At 45.3% G+C, this 24,212-nt stretch overlaps 2 protein-coding genes and 1 long non-coding RNA gene across 8 annotated transcripts; 2 read left to right on the top strand and 1 right to left on the bottom strand.

Annotated features, from left to right (window-relative positions):
• Positions 1-463: 463 nt before the first annotated feature.
• COMMD3 (COMM domain containing 3) lies at positions 464-4,403 on the top strand. Of its 2 annotated transcripts, none has more exons than XM_053895848.1 (8): positions 464-659; positions 1,996-2,107; positions 2,203-2,266; positions 2,355-2,389; positions 2,753-2,813; positions 2,904-2,960; positions 3,054-3,113; positions 3,456-4,031. In XM_053895848.1, the coding sequence occupies exons 1-8, from the start codon at positions 521-523 to the stop codon at positions 3,489-3,491; spliced, it is 564 nt and encodes a 187-aa protein (XP_053751823.1). In that variant the 5' UTR covers positions 464-520; the 3' UTR covers positions 3,492-4,031. The 2 variants fall into 2 exon arrangements, with proteins under 2 accessions (XP_053751823.1, XP_019316119.1); XM_019460574.2 differs by lacking the exon at positions 3,456-4,031 and adding an exon at positions 4,038-4,403 and having other exon boundaries at positions 469-659.
• Positions 4,404-5,876: 1,473 nt separating this feature from the next.
• Positions 5,877-15,827, top strand: BMI1 (BMI1 proto-oncogene, polycomb ring finger). 5 transcript variants are annotated; one of them, XM_019460568.2, is made up of 10 exons: positions 5,877-5,983; positions 10,781-10,911; positions 11,260-11,356; positions 11,962-12,017; positions 12,111-12,161; positions 12,326-12,434; positions 12,513-12,558; positions 12,992-13,090; positions 13,397-13,477; positions 13,568-15,827. In XM_019460568.2, the coding sequence occupies exons 2-10, from the start codon at positions 10,800-10,802 to the stop codon at positions 13,895-13,897; spliced, it is 981 nt and encodes a 326-aa protein (XP_019316113.1). In that variant the 5' UTR covers positions 5,877-5,983; positions 10,781-10,799; the 3' UTR covers positions 13,898-15,827. The 5 variants fall into 5 exon arrangements, with proteins under 5 accessions (XP_019316113.1, XP_019316114.1, XP_019316117.1 ...); XM_019460569.2 differs by lacking the exon at positions 5,877-5,983 and adding an exon at positions 6,320-6,507; XM_019460572.2 differs by lacking the exon at positions 5,877-5,983 and adding an exon at positions 9,930-10,042.
• Positions 11,548-18,810, bottom strand: LOC128775086 (uncharacterized). Its single transcript, XR_008419728.1, has 2 exons — positions 17,623-18,810; positions 11,548-13,906 (listed from the first exon to the last, which is right to left on the bottom strand). It is a non-coding gene; the product is annotated as an uncharacterized LOC128775086 (long non-coding RNA).
• Positions 18,811-24,212: the final 5,402 nt, after the last annotated feature.

Here is a 24,212-nt window from a genome sequence, read left to right as displayed (position 1 = left end):
ACCAGTTGCTCTAAATGGGAGCTTCCCGCAGGCTTTCGCGCTGAGCGAGGAGCAAGGGAGGCGTAGTTTTCGGGGGGGGGGGGGAGCGGGGGGCCGGAATCCCCACCTCTCCCTCCACTCCCCCCCCCAGGGGGTCTTTCCAGGAACGCTCCGGCGGAGCCCCGCAGGAGCTGGTGACAGACCTAGGTGAGCACCGAGGGGAAGAGAAAGCACCGAGCGCGTCCACAAAGCGCCCGGGGCCGCCCCTCTCCCTGAGGCGCGGCAGCTCTCGCGGCTGGCCCAGAAGGAAGGGCTGGACGGAAGCCACGGCGCCGGGAACGGCAGGGGCGGCGGGCGACGGACGGTGGGCGGCGAGGCGCGCTGGCCGAGGCGCGAGCCGGGGAGGCGGCCGGGGAGGCCCCGGGCTGGGAGGCCCGCCGCCCGCGCCGCCGCCCGGAGCCGCGTGCGCGCGCGGCCGCATCAGCTGAGCGCGCGGCGCGTGTCACGTGGTGCGCGTGTCGAAGGTCACGGCGCGCTCACAATGGAGCTCTCGGAGTATGTGCAGAAAGGCTTCCAGATGCTGGCCGATCCTGGCTCCTTCGACTCCAACGCCTTCACGCTTCTCCTCCGGGCGGCTTTCCAGAGCCTGCTGGACGCCCAGGCGGACGAGGCCGTGTTAGGTAAGCCGCTCGGCTCTGAGCTAGATCGGCCTGGGTGGAGGGGCGCTCGGAGAAGAGGAGCGAGACCGAGCGAGAGGGGGAAAACCCCGGGAAGAGGAAGTCTCCGGGCTTTGCCCTTCGCTCCGGACGGAGTGTGGGGATGTGAACCCGGAGCGGACCCTGACCATTGTTCTGTCCCCAGTTGGCACCTGCACACAGCCGGCTACACGTTTCTGGTCTGATTTCTCCTCCCAGTCTCTTTGTTCCTTTGTAAAGCCCGTGTTCGAGTCTTGTTTGTGGCCTAAACATCTAAGGTTTGCAGCCTGGTCTGAGGCAAAGGCTAGTTGACACTTGGACTTCGTCAGGGTAGCTCCCTGCAATTCAAGCGTTCAGTGCTAGGCTGGCAAAGGTTTTAAAGGCTCTGTTTCCAAAGAATTACTAGGTCACATAGTGTTGACATTTTCCAATCTAGAGAATACCTCAAGCCCCTGTGATCACTGCAACACCCCAGTTAAGTATGTTTTGCACAGGTCCCACGCCTAGAACTTTAAAATATGGTGCATAATGTTTTGTTCCGCACCAGTTACCAGGAGACGAGTCTCTTTCAAGTGGTCCGGTCAGTGATTGCGAGTGCCGTGTCTGTATGGATTGAAAGCGTATTTTAAGACATCGCTTTTAGATAATTTTCTTAAATATAAATATCCCAACAATTCAAATTTTGTTTTTTCTGTAGTTTCATGATCTAAACCCTTGTACAAAAAGTATGAAAGTGGAAGTTCTTTAAACGAAAATAGTAACCACCACCTGGGTTAATCTCAAAAAAAAAAAAAAAAAGGATAGCTGTCAAAATCGGAAAATATTTTGAAAATTGTATTTTATATTCTGAACCCGTGTCCCGCTCTTGATGTATGAATGTCCTTGGAGCCAGTTATCCTAAAACTAATCCATTTTAGAGGGACAGTTTATTCATTCTTAAGTTTACACCATGTAAAATATTTGTCTTCTTATTTTCCTCTGAATATGCTGCATCCAGCGTTGTATTGACCACTTTTTAGTTATTTTTTTTTCCTTTGGGGTTGTACAGTTGTAAAAAAAAAAAAACACACACAGTGAAAAAGTAAGGCAAAATAAAAGAAGGCAATTGAGACCGGTAACAGAATTATTGATGTATGCTCATTATTGTTTTCCATTGACCTTGTTGTTCATCTCATTTACTTATAATTGCCAGTCTTTAGAGTTGAATTCTTTTTGTTATCTTGTTAAAGGGGATTTTTACCCAAATTAAAATACCCATTTTAGAAACATGACTATAAAGAATTTATTATCACAGCCATCACTAGCAATTAATTTATTTTAGATCACCCAGACTTGAAACATATCGACCCTGTGGTTTTAAAACATTGTCACACAGCAGCTGCAACTTACATACTGGAGGCAGGAAAGCAAAGAGCTGACAAGTCAACTCTAAGGTACAGGATTTATTTAAATATTCATTTGTTTTCAAATAGTATCTTTAAGACTCCAATTTCACTTTTTAAACTTTGGCTTTTCTCCCCCCCTCTAGCACTTATCTAGAAGACTGTAAATTTGATAGAGAGCGAATAGAACTGTTTTGCACGGAATATCAGGTTACTTATTTAAAGTTTTTTAAATTAATAGTTACTATTTTTCTTCTCTTTGCAAAGATGTGTTTTCTTTCTTTCTTTCCCCCTCCAGAATAATAAGAATTCCCTAGAAATCCTACTGGGAAGGTAGGTACTGTATAAGGTGTCAAGCTGAGCCACTTTTCACTTGCAGGTATGAATGGAGAGTCTGGTGTGAAACAAAACAGGGCAAAAAGACAGGGATCTTGACCAAAAGAAAAGGGGCCAAAGGGCAAGTGAAACAATTGAAGTTAAGCTAATGTTTTTTTAAAGGTAAAGTTTATTGAGAGAATTTTTTCAATGCTCTTTTACTCTTCAGAACTTGAAAATGAGGTTTAACAATTTTTGAATTCAGAGGAGATTGAAATTGTGTATGTGTGAGGTGGGGAGGTAGACACCATTCTTGGTAGAGAGAAATACCCAAAGTCTTTCTGTAGATATTATGTACAAAATTATCATTGTATTTTTTAGTATAGGCAGATCTCTTCCTCATATAACTGATGTTTCTTGGCGTTTGGAATATCAGATAAAGGTAAAGTTGAACAAACTGTTTTCTGGGGGGATTTAAGGAACTTAAAAAAAAAAAAAAAAAGACTGAAGTGTATGTGTTGTGCTCTTTTAGACCAATCAACTTCATAAGATGTACAGACCTGCATATTTGGTGACCTTAAATGTAGAGGTATTTACACTATGCCTTGTCTAAAATTTAAATGTGTAATGAAATTTAAAATGTCCTTGATTTACATAAACAGCGTTTTTTTTTCTTCCATAGAACACTGATTCCCGATCCCACCCAGAGATTAGTTTTAGTTGCAACATGGAACAATTACAGGTACAGTATTAGGATCTGTGAATATGCCTGTTTGTTCATAGATGTTTGAGAATTATGCTTATGGAAAGTTCAAAAGAAAAACTAACCATCTGTCAGGAGACAGTGAAGGTTGGTGAAGGATTTAATGGGAAAGGGCTTCAAAAGCAGTATTTTAAAGTAGGCTTCACTTTTGAAATTAAGACATTACTAACAGAATTGGTTTATATTTGCTGTTCCCTCTGATTAAGATAAATTTCTGAATTGTAGTGTTGAGTGTGAAGTCCTTCTATTGTGATTGGTTTGATCCAAGAAGACAAAGCAAAATTAAGGGCATGTCTTTGAAAATGTCTTCTTTACTTTCAGAAATTAAACTTTCAAACAATTTTTAAATGGTTTTAAATGACTTTTTATAAAGAGGAAGTATACATAAAGTTCTAAAACTCTTTCATATTGCCAATGTAAGACTGGAAAAATTCAAAACTATGTTGATTACTGGACATGGTAACGAATTTATTTCTTACCACTTAAAACAATGAAGAGCATTACTTGAAATTTTGATGAATTTTGAATTTTTCAAAAGGCATCTCCTGTGGAATTGTTTTAATGCAACCATTAATCAAACTTTAAACTTTCTCAGAAAGTGTGAATACAGCGTAATTTTTGTTAGGTAACTGGAGAAATTTAGTTCTGACCTATCTTGCCTGTTAAGAGGATTCGGTTAGAAATTGTATTTCAAATCAGAGGGGAGAGTGGCCCATTTGAAGATGAGCTATTTCAGAGGGGAACCTTCTTTTGATCGATAGTGGCTTGCCAAAGGTTAAAACCCTCGTGAATTTTAAACTCGTTTAGAAAGTGCCCCGACTTTTTTTCTTGCATCTTTCTCAAACTTGGATACTTCTGCCTTGTGTGTTATCCTAAAAACGTGGCATTATAAACGTCTTTTAGGACTTGGTGGGGAAACTTAAAGATGCTTCGAAAAGTCTGGAAAGAGCAACTCAGTTGTAACTTGGGAAAGTTAACGATCCGCCCGGGTGTCGAGGAAGACCAGGAACGCCTTGTCGTCGACCGAACCACCGTTTGTGCGAGCTGGATGCCCTTCTCTTAAGTAGAAAAAAAACCGTTGCCTTTTGGATTTATGCCGCTCGTCAATTTTGACACTTTTTTACACGTGTAAAAGAGTTGAGGGAAATTCTGCCTATTTCAGACATCTTTAGCATAAACTGTACATTGATCCCACTTGGTCTTTTTCAAGTCTTACAAAAGGAAGTAGACAGTATTACACTCTGAATAAATAAGTTGTTCCCACAAAAAGAGTGGTGAGAGTTTGTTTGGATTTGAGTTTGTGTTAATTATTACTTTGAAGACATACATACGATTAGCGTTAACTTTTAACGATCGCCTTTTCTCTGGATTAAAGTTAAACACAGTGGGAAAGGATGCGATGTCCGGGGTTTGTGGAAGACCCCGTTTCGGGACTTGGGGAGCGGACGTGGTCGCCCCGCGGCGGGAGCCGGCCGGTCCCGTTACCTGAGCCGGGGCGGGAGCGGGAGCGGGAGCGGGGGGGGGGGCGGGGGGGGGCTGGCCCGCAGCCGGACCCTCGCCCGCGGGGCTCCCGAGGCCCGGCCCGGCCAGCCCCCGCGCGGAGCCCCTGGCCGGAGCGAGCCGCTGCCCGCGCGCGCGCCCCGCCTCGGCCGCCGGCGGGCGGGGAAGGGGGCCGGCGCGGCCGCGGGAAGACAGGGGCGGGCGCTGTTGTTTCCGCGAGCCCAACTCGGGCGCAGGTTCCGCGCCGCGGCGCCGGAGTCTGGGCCGCAGCCCGTTGGGCTGGCGGGGCCGGGCCGGGGGAGGTGGCCCGGCGCTTTCCTTGGCGGGAGCCAGTGGACGTGTGCGCCGCGGGTGGAGGCGGGCGGCAGAAAGAAAGAAATAACGGGGGGGGAGCGGGGGGGAAGGGGGTGGGGTGAGCCGAGCTGCGTGCGGGGCCGAAGCGATGCCCGCGCCGGGAGCAGGGTGGCGCGTGTGGCGCTGTGGAGAAATGTCTCCGCAGCCGCGCCAGCGCCGCCGCCGCCGCCGCCGCGCTGAGCGAGGGGGAGGGGGCCGGGTCGCGCCGCTCGGAGGGGAGGGGGCGGCCGCGGGCCCGACTACACCGACACTAATTCCCAGGCCGCCCTTAAGGAATGAGGGGAGCACGTGACCCGGTGGGGGGGCGGCGGGGGGAGGGGGCGGGCGGACTCTGAGCCATTTTGGAGCCGGTGTCAGTTTCCACTCTGCCTTCAGCGGTGCATTTTTTTTTTTTCCACCCTCCCCTCCCCCCTCCTCATCCTTCCTCCCCTCCCCCCGCCTCTCCGCACGCACACACACGGCGCCCCCCACTCGCCCTCCTCCCCCCACAGCAACTATGAAATAATAATCGTAGTATTAAAGGCAGAGATCGGGGCGAGACAATGGGGATGTTGGCGAGGGAGCCCCGATCCGGATTAGAAACACCTCCCAGCCCCGCAGAATAATACTGATCGCGCCCCCTCCGCGCGCTCCCTCCCCCGAGTGCGGAGCGGGAGGAGGCGGCGGCGGCCGAGGAGGAGGAGGAGGAGGAGGAGGAGGAGGCCCAGGAGGAGGAGGCGTTGGAGGCCGAGGAGGAGGAGGAGGAGGAGGAGGCCGCGGAGGAGGAGGAGGCCGAGGCGGAGGAGGAGGAGGAGGAGGCCGGGCTCGGGAGGCAGCATGAGCCGAGCGCGGCGGCCGCGGCTCCTCTCGGCTGCGCTCGTTGCCCATTGACAGCGGCGTCTGCAGCTCGCTTCAAGATGGCCGCTTGGCTCACATTCATTTTCTGCTGAACGACTTTTAACTTTCATTGTCTTTTCCGCCCGCTTCGATCGCCTCTCGCCGGCTGCTTTTTCCGGGTACGTAGGAGGCGAGGCGCCTCCGGGACGGGGCCGGGGGGCGGCGGGGGCCGCGCGGGGCTCGGGCCGGCCGCGGGTGGATGGGGAGCGGCCCCCCCCCCCCGCGCCTCTCCCGCGCCGGCCGGGAGGGCGCTGACAGCGTGGGCGCCGAGCCCCGCGCCGCCGCCCGCCGCCGCCGCCGCCGCCGCCGCCCGCCGGCCCCGCGCGCCGCCCGGCCCCGCGCGCCGCCCGCGCCCGCGAGCGCGCGCCCGCCGCCGCCCGCCGACTCCCGCGGCGCCGGGACCGACCCGCAGCCCGCGCCGCGCCGCCGCCGCCGCCGCCGCCGCCGCCGCCGCCAGCCGGGCTCGGCGCCGCTCCAGCCGCCGCCCGCTCCAGCCCCGGACGCGCCGCGCGCGGCCCCACGTTTTAGTTCCTTTCTCCCCCGAGCGCCCCTCTACACCCTCGCGACGCACATGGCCCCCGAGAAGAACACTTCTATTTCCAGCCTCTGCGGCTCTCCCCGCCACGGCGCCCTTTGTTGAGAGGTAGATTTTGATGAAACGGGGACGGGTTCCTGAAATCGGGAGCTGCTCGGGTCAAGTGGCTTCCCTCTTCTCCCGAAGAAAGGGCTTTTGAGGGGTTTAAACATCCAGAGAATGCCCTCATTTTATAGGGACGGGTTGCGTGGGGGGCAGCGACCCCGCCGAGGTGGATGTTAAACTGGAAAGAGCCCGAACAAAAATGTTATTAACTTAAGTTGGAGGGACACTTGTGTGAAATTGGATGGCTTGTAAGATGGCGGTTCCCAGTTGTTTCCAAGGTCTCCTGCATTTGTGTTTAAAATGGTAAAGTTTTCAAGGTGTTATTTGTTGGGAGTCTTAGATAAGTTCTCGAAACATTACTTGGGACGCGCGCACTGGAAAGTGGGCATTTCAAATTTGGAGCTTTTTTTGGGGTGATGATGGTGACTGGACGTGAGTCTTGCAAGAGGTTTCCTTTCTTCTTTCCGCCCCCCTCCTCCTTTTTCTCTCCCCCCGCCCCCCACCTCGGTGGCTGCAATTTTTCTCTCAGCCTCTCCTATGGGATGCACTTAGAACCGTGACTTAAGTCCACTACGTTTTATAGGTTTTGCTGAATGTCAGCATAGGTCATGTGGTAAAGAGATGCTTTGGAAAAGGAGCACTAAAAAGTTGACTCCGTGTGTTTACGCAGCCTTTTGGGTTTGACAGCGATAGAGGATGGTGTTTTCCCCCAGAAATTTACAGTTAATAATTGGAAGTAAACAAGTAGAGAGACTTTGATCATTTCCAATTGCAATAAAAGGATTTAGTGGGCTTAGTGGTCACGGTCCAATATTTAAAAGAGAAGCATGTATTTAACCTCTTCTCTTAAAGTAGGCAAAATTCTGGGCATATTTATCCAAATCCTACTGTAGGTGGGCGGTTCCTAGAATGTTGTAAGTGGTTCTGCATATATTTTATAGGAACCTTAACCCCCAAGTTCTGGAAACCCATTATAAGCTACAATAAAGACTTGAAAGTTAAGGATGCAAATCGTTGACAGTATATACTTCATGTGACTATGTTAGGATTTGAATTTTATTTTAAGTAGACTGGTCAGAATCCCTTAGAGATTGGGTTCATGAGCAGATTTATAAACTTTTAAGTATCTGAGGTCATTCCCATACATCTGCCCCAGAGTGCAAAGGTGTTTGAAATTACTTACCTGTGCAAATTACATGCATAGTAACAGTGTCTTTGAAGCCATATAAAAGTCATTGCGTGTGCATGTGTATACACACACGTGCTTTTGTAAGAAAATTGAGTATTTAATTGTACTTGATAAATCCATTAATACTCTACCACCAAGTTCCGGGATGGATGAGTGTTAAGTACCCAGCTCGGCAAAGTTCTCCCTCAGAGTCAAGTTAACACAAACTTTACCCACACTTCTGGGCTGTGAACCCCAACTGGGGTTTTGGAGTTCATTTGCATTTCTTAGATTGCAATAGTCAAGCTGATTGTTAACATAAGAGCTGGCTTCTGTTTTGCTTCATTTTGACATGGTGTTAGGCCTCCCAACTAAACTGACAGCCCCCACTGAGTATGTTACAAAGGCAAGTTTTAACTATTGAGTATTTTTACTACTGTGTGGTGCATTTTTTGCTTGCCTGCCTGGCAGTTTCTGTATTGGAACCTAGGAGGCTTTCATTTCTAAGGTGCAAGGGATTGTTTGTTTCCTAAACCTATCAAGCATGTCAAACATTTTGGAAGTCATCATTACATTGCCAGTACTCTCAAGTGGTACACAAAGATAAAGAACTGATTTTTATGTAAGTAATGAAGTGATATTTACTGGCATTATAAATGGCGATAGGACTGTGGCCAAACCAGGTGATTGTGACTTACCTGTTAAAAGCCAACCAGCAGATTTCCCTCCACTGAGGTTTAACTGTTCTGTATGTTAGTATTTGTGTTTGGTGCTTTCTGTACAGCAGAGAAATAAAGGCATCTGTTTTTATTGAAGTCCCTTCTCAAACTTCATGTTCGGTGACATTAGTGTGATATGCTATCACAAGGAGACCTAAGTATCACCTTGCTATCTTTCTAGGAAAGGTCCTGTGGTTTCACTAGGAGAGTTTGCTTTAAGAATTAAGGTTTGTCTTTAATCAAGGACAATGGATTTAAATATTGCTACTCTTTTGGGACAGTGCTCCACCCACAACTCCTCTGCAACCCCAATTAGATTTATTTTAACAACATGTTGACAATATTCTTGTAAACAAGTAATCCAAAGATAACTGAGGAATCACACATGAAGTTTTCTGGTTGAAGTCACTGGTTGCTACTGTGATCACTTTCATAAAAGAGGCTTTGTTTTGTTTTTGCCTTTTTTTTTTTTTTTTTTTTTTTTTTAGTACTCTAAAGCTGTTAGTTTCAGCCATTGAGGTATGTTGATTGGTATTTCCTTCTTCTGCATTAAAATTCCCTAGGAATTAAAACCTCAGATGCATCTTCAAGTTTCACAAGTTCCTAGATTTCTATTCAGAGCAGTTTTGAGAATGTACTCCACACAGGTCTAGAAACGTGGTCCTGTTTTAGGTTCTGAAATGAATGAAGTGGGGGTAAGAAATCTATTTTTCAAGAGCACTACACGAAATAATTGACTTTCCTGATTGTCCGCTGGTGTATTGTTGCTGACAATTCCCCACCGTGACTTTTCTGTAATATGTGGTATCTTTTGGGAATATTATTTCATCGTGTGGGGATTTGTATGGAGGTTAGGCTGAGAAAATGACATTTGTTTTTCTCTCCTATCGTTGCTCCGGGTTGACAAGGTGTTGATTTAGCGTTGGGAATGGGCTGGTCACATGATTCTTTACATATTGTCACTACCGTACCGATTAAAGTAGTTTTTCTTGCCTCCAGCATAGTTCAAATAAAACACACGGCTTTGCCCCCTCCTTGTCTTCTTGTAGTACAGATTTCACTTTTTAGCCTTAGCAAAACTTTGTATCGCTAATCTAATCTGCAGGAGAACTTCATATTAGAGAAGAAAGCTTTAAAGAGGTTCAGTTCAATAAACATCTCTGCAATTTGAGCCCTGACGATTTTGGGCTAAGTGCACAGTTGGCAATTCTCAAATGATCCCTTCGTGAAATTTTTGACCTAGTGATTGCTAACAGGAGAGACCGAGTCAAGATCTGAAAGAAGTTCTTCGCACCGAGTCGACTTGGAAAGAGGCCCCCAAGAGTGTCCGAAATGGCCGGGAGTTCGGTTTGCATTTTTCCTCCACCACTCGCGCGCTCCGGGGCCCCCCAGGCTGCCCGCCGGGTTGCCGCGGGCTGGGATCCTGCTCCCCAGCGCCGCGGGCCTCGTGGGGCTGCCCCACCCCCGAGCCGCGCCGCCCGCACCCCACCCCGCCCCCGCGCCAGCCCCGCCCCCGCGCCGCGCCGGCCCCTCCCCCGCGCCCGCCGCCGCCTCCGCCCCGCCGCCCAGCCGCCCCGCACGCTTGCCGAAGCTCCGGGCTCGGCCCGGCTCCGCGCGGAGTTGCAGCGGTGGCCGGATGCCAAGTGTAAGTGTAAGTTGCTATGGAAACCCCGACAGAGGCGAGTTCCGAATCCGGAGCGAGACGGAGCCGCGGGCGCCGCCGGATCCGCCCCTCGCATCCCGGCCCCCGGGCGTCCGCGCGCTCAGGCCCCAGCCCGAGGCCGACTGGAGGTGCTTCTGCGGCCCCAGCACCCAGCTCCGGAAATGCCAGGGATGCAGATAGGGCAGAATTTGTTTTCCCTTTGTATCGCGTGAAAACGTGCCAGGTTCTGGTTGCTGGAACCGCCTAAAACAACAAGAACCCCTGGGAAGCCAGGGCATGCTCACGGATTTTCAGCTGAAGATCCATAAGGAAGTTTTACAATAAATTTGGAGACCTGGAACAAGCCCTGGCGGTTGGTAAATATCTGCGGGGACTGTGTGGCGTCTGCAGCAGCCTTGGGGCTGCTAGGCTAGAGGACAAATGGAAGAAAGAGACCCGAATACTCTCAGCTCCCAGCCCCCACCCCGGACCTTTTCTTCTCCCTCCTGGAATGACCTGAGGGACCAGAAGTTATTTTAGTTGAATCCTCTTTCATCATTTCACTGTAATTGATTTAGGTCTGATTAGTAAATTCCTTCTGTAGAAAACGTTGGGACAGCCCAGCTGTACAGTCTTAAACGAGTTTTATGAACTCCACAGCACTTCAGAGTGTACGGTGACTAGAAGTTGGGAGATAATCTCGTTTCTCTTTCTGTGGATTATAGCCAATATTTCTGTGTCTTGCAGGATCTTTTATCAAGCAGAAATGCATCGAACAACCAGAATCAAGATCACTGAGCTAAATCCCCACCTAATGTGTGTGCTTTGTGGAGGGTACTTCATTGATGCCACAACCATAATAGAATGTCTACATTCCTGTAAGTGCAAAGTTTTAGAGCTTTCTTTGTGTCATGTGTATTTCACATTTCTTTCTGATGTTTGAAAACTATAACAATTGCCTCAGTCCTTGAGAATGTTGGTACAAAATGATGGAGTTATTTTCTACTCTTGGATTTGGTGAATTTTTGTTAATGCGTATTTTAAACATTTTATAAGTACAAGTATGCAGTGGACAAGTGTTCTCAGGATATTGATGAAGTTTATTTAATTGGAAATACCTTTTGGCGTTTAGCATTTTCTTACTACTAGTTTTCCATTTTTGACCCTGATTTTAATGCTTAGCATCTAATCTCTAAACTTACAAAACTTCATTTTTCTATGTCTAGTCTGTAAAACATGTATTGTACGTTACTTGGAGACCAGCAAGTATTGTCCTATCTGTGATGTCCAAGTTCACAAAACCAGACCACTACTGAATATAAGGTAAGAAAATGTTTAAAATTAGTCTGTAATTGTTACTGGAATTGCATAATTTAGTGAAGGCTATCCTGTTTCATTTCTTCACACAAAATTTACTCTTGAATCTTCACCTGATGTGTATGCTTTGTGGAGGTTGCTCATTTCTTGCCATTTTAATGATGACTAACTTTAGACAAAGTTGAGAACTGTTCGAGTGGATTTTAAGGTTTTTATTTACACATCTTTAAAAATCTGAATTCGTTCTCCATTTCTGCATTGCTTTATTGACTTTATGACAAGCAGGAATGAGTGTGTTTAAAATGCTTCCTTTCTTTTCTCTTTATTCTCTTTCCTATTAGCTAATTTAATAACTTGAAAGGCACACTTCTCTTGACTCCATGAAATGTGAAGAATTAATGAATATAAAATAAAAGTATTTTTCTATAGATTAAAGAGTACTACTACATAAAGAAATTTTATTCTCATAATTGTTATCTTACTGATGGAGACTCTCACAATCAAGTAAAATACTATAGGAGAAAGAAAATGAAGAACGTATAGTAACTGATATGAGCATCTACGGTTTTTGCCATTACAATTAAGAATTTACTTTTCTAATTCTTTTTCAGGTCAGATAAAACTCTCCAAGATATTGTATACAAATTAGTTCCAGGGCTTTTCAAAAGTGAGTAACTTGGTTACAAATGAGTTTTTACAAAGTATTTATCTGTTTTATCTACTATAACAAATGTTTAAGACTTTCTTTTTTCTCCTCTAGATGAAATGAAAAGAAGAAGGGATTTTTATGCAGCTCATCCTTCAGCTGATGGTAAAATCTTTAGAAGGGAAAAGACACTTTATTTGGAGGGAGAACTTATTATTCAGTAATTTATTAAAATTGAGTTTAATTTAAAGTACCACTTCCGTCTTCCTACGTAATACTTTAATTACATATTTAATTTTCTAAAATTGAGTTTCAAAATGTCTTCATAGCTGCCAATGGCTCTAACGAAGATAGAGGAGAAGTTGCCGATGAAGATAAAAGAATTATAACTGATGATGAGATAATAAGCTTATCCATTGAATTCTTCGACCAGAACAGGTAAATTTTGTAGGAAATGGGTTTTATGCTAATCCTCTCATGGGTACATTGTTCCACTAATAAAGTTATGTTTCTTAGATTGGATCGGAAAGTAAACAAAGACAAGGAGAAACCTAAGGAGGAGGTATGTTTCATGTCACAAAAACCTATAGAAGAAACAGCGTTTGGCCTCTAGATTTTATGAGGGTGTATGCTGTGCTTTAGAATATTCTAGGGCCAGATGATGCTGTCAGATGGGAGAAAATGATCATATTTGATGTTTAAGAGTGATTTATATCTGATAGTAACTAGATAGAATTTATTTTGTATGTAGTTACTATTCTTACAAAATGCTTCAAAGAGTTAATGCTTAATGCTTTGTTTTATTTACAGTTTTCTTACTATGTCAGGAATCTGTTTATTTAGTATCAATAATAGTCAACTCAAAGTGTAGTTGAAAATATAGTCAGTCTCAGCTTTGGTATTCATACCTTTTCTCATATTGAGGCAATCTAATTAAAACTTTTTTCTTAGCTGAAAAGAATTTTAAGAAACAACTTTTCTAACTGTATTCTTAGGTGAATGATAAGAGATATTTACGTTGCCCAGCAGCAATGACTGTGATGCACCTAAGAAAGTTTCTCAGAAGTAAAATGGACATACCTAATACTTTCCAGGTATCTGCCTTATAGTCTTGGTGCATTTAATGTGGATTTTTTTAAATACAGGACTTAATTGGAACTATCTCTTAAAGTGTTTAGTCTGAGTTTTGTTTTATGCTATGAATATAAATTCCTTCATAATTTCAGGAAATATTTCTCCTCTTTTCCTTTTCAAGTTTCAAGGGGGAGTCTTTCTTTGTCCGAGTGTTTGGAGAGAATGTCTTTTGAAGCATTTTTGGATTGTATTTAGATGACAAAGAAAATCTGGATTTACCTTTGTTCTTTGCGGTACTTAATAATTGAAGTATCATTTTTCAATAGATCGATGTCATGTATGAAGAGGAACCTTTAAAGGATTACTACACACTAATGGATATTGCCTACATTTACACCTGGAGAAGGGTAAGTAGCATATCTAATACTTGAAGATTATTGTGGTAAACCGTATTTAAAGAGGACTGATTTTTTTTTTTTTTCCTTTTAACTTTGTAGAATGGTCCGCTTCCTTTGAAATACAGAGTTCGACCTACTTGTAAAAGAATGAAGATCAGTCACCAGAGAGATGGACTGACAAATGCTGGAGAACTGGAAAGTGACTCTGGGAGTGACAAGGCCAACAGCCCAGCAGGAGGTATCCCCTCCACCTCTTCTTGTTTGCCTAGTCCCAGCACTCCAGTTCAGTCTCCTCACCCTCAGTTTCCTCACATTTCCAGTACTATGAACGGAACCAGCAGCAGCCCCAGCGGTAACCACCAATCTTCCTTTGCCAATAGACCTCGAAAATCGTCAGTAAATGGGTCGTCAGCGACTTCTTCTGGTTGATACCTGAGACTGTTAAGGAAAAAAAATTTTAAGTCCCTGATTTATATAGATATCTTCATGCCATTACAGCTTTAGAGATGCTAATACATGTGACTATCGTCCAATTTGCTTTCTTTTGTAGTGACATTAAATTTGGCTATAAAAGATGGACTAGATGTGGTATTCATATGGACGTTAATCGAAAAGAAAGATTGTTCCTATAAATTGGTTTCTGAGAAGGCAGGCAAGATGTTTTCTTGTGTGTTAGGAAAGATGGGAAATGGTTTCTGTAACCATTGTTCGGATTTGAAAATACTCTGCAGTGGATATAAACATTGGGCCATAGTTTGTTAATCTCAACTAACGCCTACATTACATTCTCCTTGATTGTTCTTGTTATTATGCTGTTTTGTGAACCTGTAGAAAACAAGTGCTTTTTATCTTGAAATTCAACAAATGGAAAGAATATGCATAGAATAATGCATTCTATGTAGCCATGTCACTGTGAATAACGACTTCTTGCATATTTAGCCATTTTGATTCCTGTTTGATTTTTACTTCTCTGTTGCTACACAAAACCGATCAAAGGAAAGTAAACTTCAGTTTTACAATCTGTATGCCTAAAAGCGGGTACTACCGTTTATTTTACTGACTTGTTTAAATGATTCGCTTTTGTAAGAATCAGATGGCATTATGCTTGTTGTACAATGCCATATTGGTATATGACATAACAGGAAACAGTATTGTATGATATATTTATAAATACTATAAAGAAAATATTGTGTTTCATGCATTCAGAAATGGTTGTTAAAATTCTCCCAACTGGTTCGACCTTTGCAGATACCCTCTGTTTGAGCCTTATCAGCATAGAATATTTTTAATGTGGATCTCTCATTCTAAATTCTATTTCATTGGAAGCAATTGGCAAATTATAATACTGATTTTCTCTAGTAATACATATTTACTTTTTAAATTGTTGCAGTAAAGAAAAACTTTTAACTAAGGAATTTGGAAATAGTGTCTTCATTTCCTATTGCTTTTGATGGAATGAATGTGTTTTTAAAATGCGTATCCATCACTATAATTCTAAAACAAATTTTTAAGTAAACCAGGAAATTGCTGGAAGAAGGCATTTTATCTGAAATTATTTTAATATGTTGGATAGCAGGAATTTCAAAGTGAAGAGTTGCATTTACAGCTATGAACAATGACATGTCCTCTCTCTATTGTCTTGAAATAGAAGCAATTTATTTTTAGCTTCTACAGGTATTAATTTTTAAACAGAGTGAACATGTTGAATTTAAAATATGGATAATCCCAACAGTTTTCAGTTTGTGTTTTGCTTTGGTCGAACTTGGTGTGTGTTCATCACCCATCAGTTATTTGTGAGGGTGTTTATTCTATATGAATATCGTTTCATGTTTGTATGGGAAAATTGTAGCTAAACATTTCATTGTCCCCAGTCTGCAAAAGAAGCACAATTCTATTGCTTTGTCTTGCTTATAGTCATTAAATCATTACTTTTACATATATTGCTGTTATTTCTGCTTTCTTTAAAGATACAGTAAATGAAGTTTTATGAAACCACGAAATACATATATTTTTATTTTGACCTAAATTTGTACAGTCCCATTGTAAGTGTTGTTTCTAATTATAGATGTAAAATTAAATTTCATTTGTAATGGGGAAATTCCAATAAAAAGGATATTCATTTAGAAAATAGCTAAGACTTTAATAAAATTTGATATGAAAAGCACAATGTGCAGAAGTTTTGGAAACCCTATTGTGGATTACAACAGGTAAAACTAAAGAGAATCAATTGCTGTCTTAAATAGTGATGTTGCTAAAGAAGTACATGCTTTGTTGTATAATAGCTTGAAAGCCCAGTTGAAAGATGTATCTGTTTATTTACTCTACAATCTTTGAAGTAAAAGTTACCCATGTTTGCCAATTTTGGTGAATTTAACTCATTTTTCTAGGCTTCTCAAGTTTTTCATGATGTTATCTAAGAAAGCAAAGTTAGTTAATGGAAGTTTCAAATGATATTTTTACTTTGGATGATCATGTATATAAAGAATGAAAAAATATTTTTCAAAGACTAAAAAAACTTCAAATGCTAGTGGACCTGTCGCTTGACTTACACAAAATCAAGTTGTGAACTCAACACAGAACCCAAAGACTTTACATCTCAACCTTTTTATGATGGACTTATTTTTGGAATTCCTTATTAAAATATCAGATACTGCATTTATGGCTTCCTTAACACTGTTTTCCCATTCTTGAAAACATGCATTTATTTTGCTTGAAAGGATTTTCCCCCCTATTCCCTTTGAAAATTGCTTAAGCGTTAAAGGGTATTTCAACTAAAATGTCTCTGTCTTTTAATATAACAGAAGAAAGATTACGTTTTGCATTCCCCCATAACCAGCTTTCACAGTTCTGACAATTAAGATTGAAAATTTTTGCTAAGCTACCACTTTAAAACATTTCAATCTTACAACCCATATCAAAACTGCTAACTTTGTGTCTCTAAGCAGTAAAAGCAGGGTACGTGAAAAGTCGGATTTAAGTTTGGCTTTTGTTTCTGTAAAAGTATTCTAGGATTCTATACCACAAAGTTAGTGCTAACAAAATATTCCACAGAAAATGCCTAAATTGATTTCACAGATTTTAGCTTAAATGCAAAAAGAGAATGAGGCTGGCTTACTACTGTTGTGTAAATAGCGATCTATCTTGCTTTACACATGCATACCACTTTGCAAGTACTTTTTGCTTTTAAAATTGCCGGCCGTTAATTGCACTGAGTTGGGGGGGGGGGGGGCGGTGGAAAGCTGCCCTTCAGTTGACTTAACCTACCAACCATATTGCTTCGTTTCAATATTCATACGGGCAAATGTTAGGATTTCTGGAGGTACAATGCGACATACAGAGTAAGCTCGGAGGGGCTTCCTTAGGTCCTTCTCCTCTTACTCTTTTCCTAATAGTTTGGCATTGGAGTTTCAGAAGACACGTGGTATAGGCCTATCAAGATAAAGTTTCGTGAAATCAACACAGAACCCATGTGAAATACTACTTTCCAATGGCCAACAAGAAATGAAAAAAAAATTTTTTTAATACCTAAGGCAATCTTTTGAGGGGATGGAAGTTTAATTTTAGAAAAAATCTGCACATGGGACCCAGTCTCTTAGAATCTTGGGATGATGGAAGTGGGTCTTTTTTCTTTTTTTCATTTCTTTTCTAGTTTAAAGGTTTGGTAAATATATATATATATTTTTCTCATTGCCCCTGGAATGATAGTTGGGAATTCTGATTTAGTCTAGTGCTTCTAAGAAATGGGGGCTACAGCATATTCTGAAATACTATGACTGTTTCCCTCATACAGTCCTCCTCACACTTTATCCACAGCTAAGGTCTTGATGAAATTACATTTAAGATGATCCTATTTAACAACAGTATGTACTTCCAAGACATCTGATGTGCAAACAGTGCAGAAGGCAGCTTCAACATAAAGCTTTTGGGTTAGAGAGCGTCATTTCACTTGAGGATGTTTCTTCAAGAATAAGATGAATAGCACAACAGGTGATTGTTTCTAAGATCGCTCTAAAAACATTCTGACTCCTCCCAAATAAAACCTTGTATTAAACTGGGACCACAATTCAGATAGACGAGTCCTTTGCAAGGAAGAGAAAGTATCACATGTTAGAACCTCCTAGTAAGTCAGATTTGGGAAATACCCCCGCGAATACCTTGAGCCTGTGGGTCTCCTTGCAAATCTCAAGATCGCCCAGTTTTGATTATGAAAGTCTCCGAAAATGTTTACACAGTCGAGTGTTTCCTGTTTCCGCAGTTAATTTTTTTTAACGTTTTTTTCTTCTTTTGGTTCTTGAAACGGATTTCCTTTATTTGCACCAGTTTCTTTTTCTTAGTGTGCAATTTCTAGAGGTCTCACATGAAGACTCCACTCTCAACCTCGTCTTCATCAAGTCGACGACATCACAAGTCATTTATCACTGCAAAGGCTATTCTAGGATCCTTTTGACTTTTCTGAATAAGTTCAAGTGCATGTGGAGGACTCATCCCGAAATCTCATTTAACCCTCCAAATAAATAGTAAGCATTCAACAGAACTCCCAATGAGTTAAATTGTTCCCATTATTCTCTTAAAATATACCTTCCAGACACTGTGAGAAGGAACTTTCAAAAATAGCAGGTGTCGTTCCCTTGGAGTCACCTACATTTCAGGAAAACGATGACTTCTTGCTCTGATTGTTGGGTCATCATAAAATCCAAACTTCACAGAATACACGATTTCAAGGTCGGTGCCTATTTGGTGCTGTCAGTTCTGTCCCTCTAACTTAGCCAGAACTCAGATCGAGAGCAGAGACTTGGAAGACTCGGACCAGGGTCCTCGGGAAACGCGTCGAAAATTGGGATGGAAGGAAGGAGGACGTTACCGAGATGGATAAAGAGGTTACTGGAGATAGAGAAATCTGTCCAGGAACTACCGTGTCTGCTCTCAATGCCCCCCAACAGTGGAAGACACTCAAAGCCGAAGACAGGAGCGCAGTGCGCCGCTCGGAAGAAAAAGCGGGGGCGAGGGTGATTAGGCTGGAAAGAGCAACGGCTTTAAAAAAAAAGAAAAAAGAAAGAAAGAAAAAGAAAGACAAGAAAGAAATGGCTTCTTATATTCTGGTGCCATGAAAAGGCACAGGACGACCGCCTGGAGAAAAACGACCTCCCCTTCCCGGCCGCGCTGTCTTCCCGGTCTGGGAGCCTTTACCAACAGGACACGTTAAGGAGGAAACCGCCATGCTCCCCGTCCTTATTTTTTAACCGGCCGCTCGCGGAGGAGCGTTAAGAGCTACAGTGCAGACCGCGGTTACCACGGCGCCGCGGGGGCTCCGCCAGGCCCTGCGCGTGAGCCAGGGCCGCGGGGCGCCGGGAGGCCATTTTGCGCGTGCGCCGCTCGCCTCGCGCCGCCCTGGGTTCGGCAGACTCGGATCCCGCCAAATTTGAAAGCAAGATTCTCAGGCCCTGCGGGCTCGGGAGGTGACGAAAGGAAGTCGTCCCTCCAAAGTCGGAACCTGCGGCAAGGGGAGGCGACGGCGGGGTGCGCGTGGCCTCCCAGGGCGGCCACCTTCCTGCCGAAGGCTTGCCCACCGGCCGAGACCTCAGCAGGTCTGCCCGTCCGCGGAGGCACGGCGACCGGCCCCTGGGCCTCGAGCTCAGCGCGGGCAGGAAACGGACCCACGTCCGGGGAGGCTGCAAAGCCCACCGACGCGCATTCTTGCGGTGCCGTTCCAGATAGCCGCCTCGCTTTGCCCCCGACTCCTCCTCCGGCTTCAAATCCTACGCCCTTTCTCCTTCAAAAACGAGGTGTCCTTGCAGTTTGAGATTTTGTCGGATAGACTGCAAACTGAATTATTAAGAAAGCACGGCGTTGCCCTCTCGAAGGTTCCCCCAGGCCGCGCTTCGAGGGCGGTTGACTGGAAAGGCCGATGGGAGAGGGTCCGCCAGCTGAGCTCGTTTATTGGGAAGAACGGCTCCAGTCCCCTGGGAAGGACATTTAGCCGGGTGGCGGTGTCGAAGAGGGGGTGGCTTCGCGACAGGAATCTCAAGATCGGGGCAAAGGCCCACACCTGGAGACCCAAAGGCGACGCCCAAATAGGTCTCGGGGCCAGGCGCACCCGAGAGGTTTGGCAGCCTCACGCCACCGGGCGGGCGGGGCGGCTGGCGGTCCGAGGCAGGGGAGGTCGCCTCCGAAAGACGCCGGGACGCCGCCGGTTTCCGACAGAGCCTGCGCCTGCCGGGTCCCCGGGGTGGCAACGCTCATCTGGCCTGGCACCCCAAAACCGGGAGAGAAAGGAAGGGCTTGGGAAGGGGAGTCGGGGGGGGACGGCGGCGAAGTGAAAGCGGCCTAAAATGGGCGACGCCGGGCGAGTCCTCTTTATCAGCGCAGCAGACTGCAGGAGCCGCCATTTGGTGGCGGATTTTGGTATTTCAGTAGCACGTTGTGCCGAACGTCACAACTGGCTTGTCTACGTGGCAGGGTCATTTTTACGCCGCGGTTTTCAACCATTCAAAATTCCCCCCTAGCCTTCCCCCCTGGGGGGCGTTGAACCCCCTCCCCCACTCCCGGCGGACCGCTCGGCTCGCCCGCTCGACCCCCGGGGCGGCGGACGTCTCCTCCGGGCGACGGCGGCCTCCACCCGCGCCCAAAGGCCGGGGTGGAGCGTGACGGAGCCCGGCGCACACCGAAAGGGGGGGAGGGGTTCTCCCCGCTTTTCAGAGACTGGGGCGACTGCGGGCGCCCGCAGCTCTCCTCTCTCCCCAGCGCGGAGAATCCCGCGTCCTTGCGGGCGTGACGGGCATGGTCTCATCGCCCGCCGGTACCCCTGCCCCGGCCTCCCGCCTCACACCTCTCGGGCGGGAGGAGCCTCGGCCTAGCGGGAAGGAACCCACCCGACGAGAGGCGGCTCCTCTGGGACCCCGCACTGGCGCTTCCAGCCCTGCCCGGAGCACCTTCGGGGACCGGGAAAGCTGGACAAATCTGGAGGGCGCCAGGCGGCCCTGGTGTCCCACCCGGGGTCGCCGGGTCTTCGAGGGTTTCCATTCAAAAGGCCCCGAAGCGTGAGGTGCCTACCGAGAGGAGAACAAAGGGCCGGGGGCTGAACGCGCGGCGAGTCCGCGCGCGCGGCAGCCCTTTGCTCGGCCCGGCTCGGAGTCGGGGGGCGCGAGCAGGACTGGCTCCCGACCTGGACCCGAGCCGGCGGGCGCTCCGCCGAGTCGGCGGCCCCCGCCTCCCCGGCGGACTGAATGAACCCAGTCTTCGAGCCCGGAGCTGCCATGTTGCGTTCACAGAGGGCGCCAGTAATTTGACGCTTGCGAGGCGGCGACACCCCCAACGGAAGAGTCCTTCGGCCCTTCGTGCCGCACAGCTGCGGTCAAAGCCCGAAGGGACCGCGGGGGCGCGGGCGGGAGCGAGAGAGCCCGGTGGGCCGCCGAGCCGGCGTGGCCGCCGCGCCGCAGCCGCTTCCCCTCGCCACCTTCCTTCCAGGGGCTGCGGGGGCTGCGCGCGAGGCAGAGGCTCGGTTGCCAGTAGCAACCACACGACGGCGATTTGCAGCCAGGGCCGCCGCAGCCGCCGCTGGTTCGGCTGCCTCCTCTCCCACTTCGGGGTCGAGCGTTTGCAACTCCGGGGGCTGCCCTCGTCGACATCCCTCGCCCCCGCCCCGGGTCCTCGGCCTCCGGGACCCTCAGCTCCTCTCGCAAGCCTGCTCCCCGGCTTGGCCCTGCCCCCACCACAGACAATAGGGGCGGCTTGGAGAGCACGCTGCGGCGCGCGCCTCGCTGAACAGGCACCTGAGCCCCCGAGATAGGGGCGCTCTGCTGAGTCCCAGCCCCAGGTGCCCTGGTCTCCAACTTGAGCCGACACGCTTTGCCAGTGGGCCGGTCCAACAGAAAGCTTTTCTTGACATCAGAAATAAGGACGGTGGTAAAGAAAGAAGTCAAGGCAAGACGCCCACTCCCTTTCAGGCAACGTGGACACAAAGAAGAGCTTCTGGTTGGATCTGCTCTCGGTAACGGTGGCTTTCCTCTGGGTGAGAGCCACAGGAAAAGGTTACAATCTTCCGTCTTCTTGGACTACCACGAATATTTTGCGTTTGCGCCAACATTACAGCCAAATACTCGTTCTTGTCACGCATAAGTGGATGGAACATTTCCCCGCCCCCCCCCCCTTCATTTCATTTCATTTCATTTCATTTGATGAACCACATCAGCCCTTGGCAGTGTAGACTGAGTGGTCTGATGCAGAAAGAAAATGATTGACCTTAACCCTCAGGAATCTTTCTGCCTTTTCTAATATCTGTGGTTCTCGGACACTCACTTAAATTCAACAGAACCTTGTTAGTGTTTTATACAGGTTTTTACTGAAGAAAAATCGGCAAAGTATGCAGCATAATCTTTCATTTAGCTGATAGGGTAACTTGGGAAATACGTGCATTGCCAAATTTCTTCACTCTGGAAAACTGTCCCTGCTTTAAATGGCCATTAAGTTAGTTCTTCAAGGATGAAAATGTCACGTAAATCACGGATATGCTGAAATTTCTAAGTTTAAAGCACCTAGAGGACAACACCTGTCTTGTAAATCTTTGTGTGCTCCAGAGTCCTTTTAACATAGCTCAACAAATATTTAAGTTTCTAGAGGATCCCAGAAGTTCAACAACCCTTGCTTTATATATAGATATAGATATAGATATAGATATAGATATAGATATAGATATATATCTACTATACAGCTTGGGTACCTTTAATGAAATCAGTGAAAAGCTAAACATTTTCCAAGTTAGTGGAAACCAGATATTCTCATTCATGCATGTTTTTACCTAATTATATTTCAAGTCTGGTCGATTGTGCTAAAATTATCTGACAGATGTTTCCAGAATTCTAAGAACAATGATAAATTGTATATAAGAGCTTGTAACTTTGCTATTTTCCCACTAAAGGTGTCTGAAAATTGGTTTAAATAGCCATATGCGAGATGAAATTTTAAAGTGCCTTTCATACTTTCATACAGCACAGGCAAGACATTAGCTTCCTGCACAGTTCAACAAGAACGTTAAAGGGGCGAGTATTGGATGTTGCAAATCTACCAAGGCAATGCATCTTGAAATATCCTTTATCATTTAAGTCAGCTTTAAAACACAGTGAAAGTAGCTAATATGTCTTAATTAATCATATCTGATGGTAAACTCAAATCAACACGCATCCTAAAATGACTCTTAGGTATGATATTTTAAAAGGGGTTCACTTTCAAGCTTCACAAAATGTCAAGTTCATTAAATAAGGCAGTTTACTTCAAAGAAGAAAGTTAGCACTACTTGGTTCCTGGAGGCAACATAATGACCTGTAGCTTGCCCAAACACCCCACCACCACCTTAAAAATAGGAAAGCAAGGCTTTAGTGAAAAGTTCCCTTCTACGGTCTTTCAAGAAAGAAAAGCTCCAACAACTTGCTTTGGACCAAGTTAAAGAGATTATCTCCCTTTTTCATTACGACTGTGTCTTTCAATGAATTGAAGGATAAGATCAAAGTGCATTCATATTCATGTGAATTATCGCTATTGACTTGAATAATGATGGATTTCATTGTTTTATTTAAACTGAAACCAGAAATGCTGCTGCTTTTGAGTCTACACCCCTAAGGCTGTAGAATTTCTTCTATGAGGACTCAAAAGCCAAGCAATTAGGTCTGACAACCACGTCATTTCCATAATGTACTTCCGTACAGAGGACTATTTATTGGAATCGGTTACATTTCTATAGAATCTTACCACGCAATTTTTGACTCCTTTCCAACCTTCTGAAAAAGAAAAAGAAAAAGAAAAAGAAAAAGAAAACCCCAAGTTTAATAAACACACTTCCAAAATACTTAAGTGTGACTCGTACTGGGAAGATAAAGTGATGTTTAGAAAGCATCTAGTTGTTCATGAATCAGAAAATTAATGTTATCAGTAATTAACTCAGGACAGTGTTTTTGCTTTGAACATGATGCATTACAGTTTGTTTTCTAATGTAACTGAAGAACTCGGTCAGAGTAAGCTTGGGAAAATGTGTTTACCAGCTGTTTCTTTCTAAATATGCCTCGTGACAATTTTCTTAAAATATTTTCACTTGGGTTCTCTTCAAACCATCCCATCATGTTCTATGGAGACAGAGGTTATGAGATGCACTGGACCCCAATCACTTTTACTAAATGTTCATTCTACTCAAATTATGCACCTGTTAAAATTCTCATCACTTTGGAGAATACCTCTAAGGAAATTCATTACCACAAAGTAAGTTTACAACAGAATGATATAAGCATCCTTTAAAATAGATGTAAGAGAATGCATTTCATGAACTTTAATATACACAATTCATATAGGCTCTCCAAACTTGAAGAGAGACTCTCGTGCAATACAAGTCTGTTATATTACCATGGTCTGCAATGGGCTCTGGGAATATCCTTTCCCACAAAGATAACTGATACTAGTTACTTGGTATCACTCTTAAATTCTTGCCACACATTTAAATCACACATAAGCACCACATTGTTTTTAAAGAGAATCAATGTTTTTCTATCCAATTGTGCAACAGAAGCCCCTCTATCTTCACTGTCCCCATTTGGTGTCCACAGTATTGTAAGGCACTCTTCAAGCCAAGAGTTTGTTAGTAAGTTTGTTTCCATTTGGGATTTGGCCATAAAGATAGTGGCATTATTTATATATTTCTAAGTCTATTCGAACTTCTAAGAACTTTACTCTTGACTTACAATTAAAATGAAAAGCAACTACG

The sequence above is a fragment of the Panthera pardus genome, unplaced genomic scaffold, assembly GCF_024362965.1.
Source record: "Panthera pardus isolate Hobbes unplaced genomic scaffold, ASM2436296v1 HiC_scaffold_6, whole genome shotgun sequence".
Taxonomy (NCBI): domain Eukaryota; kingdom Metazoa; phylum Chordata; class Mammalia; order Carnivora; family Felidae; genus Panthera; species Panthera pardus.
The sequence above is the reverse complement of the archived record's forward strand: the minus strand, read 5'-3'. Positions and strand labels throughout refer to the sequence as shown.

What these genes read in the sequence shown, in the direction of transcription:
- BMI1 (XM_019460568.2), top strand. Translation starts at nt 10,800, where the DNA reads ATGCATCGAACAACCAGAATCAAGATCACTGAGCTAAATCCCCACCTA. An exon ending in GAATTCTTCGACCAGAACAG is followed by an intron (nt 12,435 to 12,512) that starts GTAAATTTTGTA and finishes TATGTTTCTTAG; the next exon opens with ATTGGATCGGAAAGTAAACA. An exon ending in ACATACCTAATACTTTCCAG is followed by an intron (nt 13,091 to 13,396) that starts GTATCTGCCTTA and finishes ATTTTTCAATAG; the next exon opens with ATCGATGTCATGTATGAAGA.
- COMMD3 (XM_019460574.2), top strand. Translation starts at nt 521, where the DNA reads ATGGAGCTCTCGGAGTATGTGCAGAAAGGCTTCCAGATGCTGGCCGAT. An exon ending in GCTGACAAGTCAACTCTAAG is followed by an intron (nt 2,108 to 2,202) that starts GTACAGGATTTA and finishes CCCCCCCTCTAG; the next exon opens with CACTTATCTAGAAGACTGTA. An exon ending in CTAGAAATCCTACTGGGAAG is followed by an intron (nt 2,390 to 2,752) that starts GTAGGTACTGTA and finishes TGTATTTTTTAG; the next exon opens with TATAGGCAGATCTCTTCCTC.